The 4,107-nt window shown below is 30.7% G+C and overlaps 1 protein-coding gene across 1 annotated transcript; it reads right to left on the reverse strand.

Moving 5' to 3' along the window:
- Positions 1-2,509: 2,509 nt before the first annotated feature.
- LOC110640187 (AP2/ERF and B3 domain-containing transcription factor At1g50680-like) lies at positions 2,510-3,616 on the reverse strand. Its single transcript, XM_021791400.2, has one exon. It carries the CDS (start codon positions 3,614-3,616, stop codon positions 2,510-2,512), a length of 1,107 nt encoding a protein of 368 aa, XP_021647092.2.
- Positions 3,617-4,107: the final 491 nt, after the last annotated feature.

Genomic DNA, 4,107 nt, shown 5'->3' on the forward strand with positions numbered 1-4,107 from the left:
ATAGGTGTTCTAGTTATGGGCAACTTATAGGTAGCTTAATAAAATATTAGTAGAAGTATCTTAACGTGAAACTTTTTTTGAACAAATAAAAAATAACCAAAGGTTGAATAATAAGTTCAGAGGAAAAAGTTATGAGGTCGGGCTACTAAATGAGTCTAGGAGATAGCATAATAGAGCAGGAATCGAGATAAGATCGGATTCCAGACAAGTATCCGAAAGAGATTGGATATAGCAGGCCAAAGAATCCTGACAAGGTAATCACCTAGGATGTCGGTGAAAAGTTCGATCTTATATCGTGAACACTTTAATAGATCGGGGGAGAGTTCTTACCCAATTCTCATTTAAATAAAATACAGAGATCGGGGGAGAGTTCTTACCCAATTCTCATTTAAATAAAATACGGAGATCGGATGAGAGTTCTTATCCGAGATCCTTCATTTAAATTTTGAACCGAACACTTTAAGAGATCGGGGGAGATTTCTTACCCGTTTCTCATTTAACTAAATACGGAGACCGGAGGAGAGTTCTTATCCGAGATCCTTCATTAAAATTTTGAACCGATTACTCTAAGAGATCGGGGGAGAATTCTTACCCGTTTCTCAACCAAAACCTCAATAAAATATGTGAAGATCGGAGGAGAGTTCTTATCCGAAATCTCCCGCCTAAAACTCTTAATAAAACATACCTAGAGATCGGTAGAAACTTCTTATTCGATCTCTCTTAACGAAATCAAAATTAAAATAATAGAAGTTCAATATATAAGATAACTTTATTTGACACCTATTCACTAAAGGGCCGTCTCACGAATTCGTGTTCTTGAGCAACCCAAAATAAGTGAAATATCGAACACTTTTTTATTATGCATAAAGGACTAACACCACCCCTATCCCAACTCTCTAATTATCTTTTTAATTTATAAGGAGTATAACATTAAATCTGTTCACCCTCACTGAGGGACGAGACGGGGTGCCTAACACCTTCCCCTCCCGTATACAGATCCCAAACCTAGAATCTCTTTTTCTCTTTTGAAGTGGCTTCCTTTTAATTTATTTTCACAAAATGATTTTTTTTAATTTTCCTCAAAATTAGAGTAGTGACTCCTCACTCTTCTCACTTCGGTGAAGATCTTCATCTGGGCGATCGCAAAATACCTTGCGACACTTGGTAATTAATATGTATTAAATTTACAGATCAGAACAATGAATTTTTCTTTTCTTAATAATAAAAGAATGAATTAAATAATTTTTTAGTATAAATAAGAAAACTTAAATAATTAATAAGTGATTAAATTAATGACATGATACTGATTTCTATGTAGACTTTATTTGGAAAATCTTGTATTTTACTTTGCTTTGTTTTTTCTTATTTAATGAGTTTGTTTTTTCTCATTTGATGAGTTGCATATTGATCTTTCGACTGGATGTATTTTATAATTATTAAATTTAAAATAAAATAAAATTATATTATTTTGAAAAATAAAATGATTTAATGAAATTTTATAATTATTTCATTTAATTTTTTTTAAGATGATTCGAAAAGTAGTCAATTATGAAAAATTTATTAATTTATAAAAAAATAAAATTTTTTCAATATCTTAGATTATTATATTTTTTGTAATATTTTATATTTTAATTAAAATAATAGATATTAAATATGAAATATTAAATAAATATATTTTATTTAATTTTATTAATAATATTTTTAACATTATTAAAAAAAATATTATATATATTCTATTATACGAAAGAAATTTTATTCTTTATATTAAGTTAATAAATTTTTCACAATTAATTATTTTATAAAAAAGTATCAATTTATAAAAATTTAATGGGATAAATTGTAAAATTCATTAAATCACTTTATTTTTCACAACAAAGTAATATTTACACTATTTTAAACCAAGTAACAAAGTAAATTGTAAAATTTTTTGATTTTGCCTTCTGATATATACGATGCAGCTCTTTCTCTTTTCTTTTTTTTATTATTATTAGTAAAATTTTTTACCTTTCAAAAAAAAGGCTGAGTCTTTTCTTTTCCCATAGACTTGCTTGTTGGTTAATTTTCATCCAAAAAGGTGGTAACCATTTTTTGTTGATATTCCTTCCTACTTATTTTCTTCTTTGAATCTTTTCATTTTTCTATAATTTTCTAATTCACTTAATGAATTTGTAATATATATATATGATTTCTTACTCACATTTTTGGATTATGGGAAAATTGATGTATGCAGTGTTATCCTAATTTCATGACTTGCATTCATAATTAAAAACTTATTGGAAAATAAAAAAAAAATTTAAAGAAGATTTATATTTATGGATTTTGAGAGAGTTAATATATGTAATTTTACCTCTATTTTATAGAGAAACTGTTTTTATGACCTCTAAATTATAAACGGAGTACCTGAATAACTTTACAGATACACCAAAATCACCCTCTTAATAAATTCCTATAATACTGAAATTCTTTTCTAAGATTTAAATTCGAAACGTTTCAAAAAAAGATTTACTCGTCAGTTGATCTGCACTCCAAAAAGCCTCAACCCTTTTTCCTTGGCGTTATTGAATTCCGATCCTCTGAATCTATTCTCTTTCCCTTGATGATGATCTTTCTGCAATTTATTTCTAATAGTTTGTCCCAAATTGAGCTCCAATTCTTCTTGCATGTCCTCAATCTGGTAAGGCCCATCAACCACGCTACAGCTTTGGCCATTGCTGTAACTAATGTCAATTAAGGAAAAGTGCTGCCCTTCTTGAACCCTTTCAGGGCAAACACATGCATAGAAAGTGACAATGTCTTTTTCCTTCAAATTTTTCTCCTTCACAAACCTATTCCAACCCCTTGTGAACACAAAACTTTGGCTGCTTCTCCAATAGCAATACCTAAACTTCCAGCACTTCATTAGCCTGTCATAAAATACAAGTTCTATATCATCTATCCCATCCCCTAATCCATGATCATCATCATGATCATCTTCCATTTTTCCACTGATATAAGGGAAGTACTTAGTGGCAAATTTCTTGGGGATAACAAGCCTGTTAAGCTTACCTACATCGCTAGGTGTAAGTTCCTTCTGAAAAAGCTGTATGCAAGAAAATTGCCCATCACCACCATAAGCCCTGGTTTGATTACTATTATTATTAAGACTTTTGCCAGCAGCAGCTTCTTGTCTTCTGGATTGTGTCCTAAGAAAATCAGCAAATTTTGGTTGGTAAGATCCATCTTTGATCATGTTCAATATAGCTTCTGTGCTGTATTGGGATTGGAAATTAGGCTCTTGAATGTTCCTTTCAGTCCATGGAAAATTTCTATGCGAATCTCCACTTCGAATCTTGATTGCTGCGCTATCATACGCCATAGCTGCTTCTTTCTCAGACCTAAAGGTTCCTAGCCAGATTCTCTGATGGTTTGCATATATCTGTGCACCCCAATGTCCATTTTGCTGGGGCACCACTCCTTTGAATTTGGCCGCAGTAATGGTGTTGTTAATCTCTAGTCTCGGACGTTTGGCTGCACGAAACTGAGGATAATGGCTGTCGGATGAATCTGAAGTTTCTGCAGTTGTAGGATTGATCTTGGCATTAGAAAGCATGCTTGATGATGCATCGTCTTGATCCATTATTAGATAGATAAATAGGAGATGATTAAGGAAATGAATGAAGAAGATGAGAAATGATCAGGATATGAAATATAAAATGTTGATTATCAATATATATATATGTATCTGAGAGACATATTCTGTTGCATGAAAATGGCAGGGTTCTTTTTGGGAGGTGGAGTTAGAGACAGAGCTCAAACTATGAAACTGAGTTAGGTAGTATTGACAGCCATTTTGTTCTCATGAAAACAAATTGTATTACAGCGAAAAATAAATGAAAAAAAAATTTAGAAAACAAAATGCTAATATGATTTCTGCTAAGATATATAGTTAGTAAATTAAAACAAATTTGAAAAGGCCATTTCTTAATTTAGCCTGTAATCTGCTATTACAACACTTGATATTAAAACCCCAATAGTTTTTGTTTGTTTAATTTTATTTATATTTTGCACATGTGTTGTTCCCTAGTTTGGTATGAGGTCTTTGAACTAAATATAAAACTTAGCAAATCT

This window comes from Hevea brasiliensis, chromosome 4 (genome assembly GCF_030052815.1).
Source record: "Hevea brasiliensis isolate MT/VB/25A 57/8 chromosome 4, ASM3005281v1, whole genome shotgun sequence".
Taxonomy (NCBI): Eukaryota; Viridiplantae; Streptophyta; class Magnoliopsida; order Malpighiales; family Euphorbiaceae; genus Hevea; species Hevea brasiliensis.

Bases quoted from the DNA above. Each gene is read 5' to 3' on its own strand.
- LOC110640187 (XM_021791400.2), bottom strand. From the start codon at position 3,616: ATGGATCAAGACGATGCATCATCAAGCATGCTTTCTAATGCCAAGATC.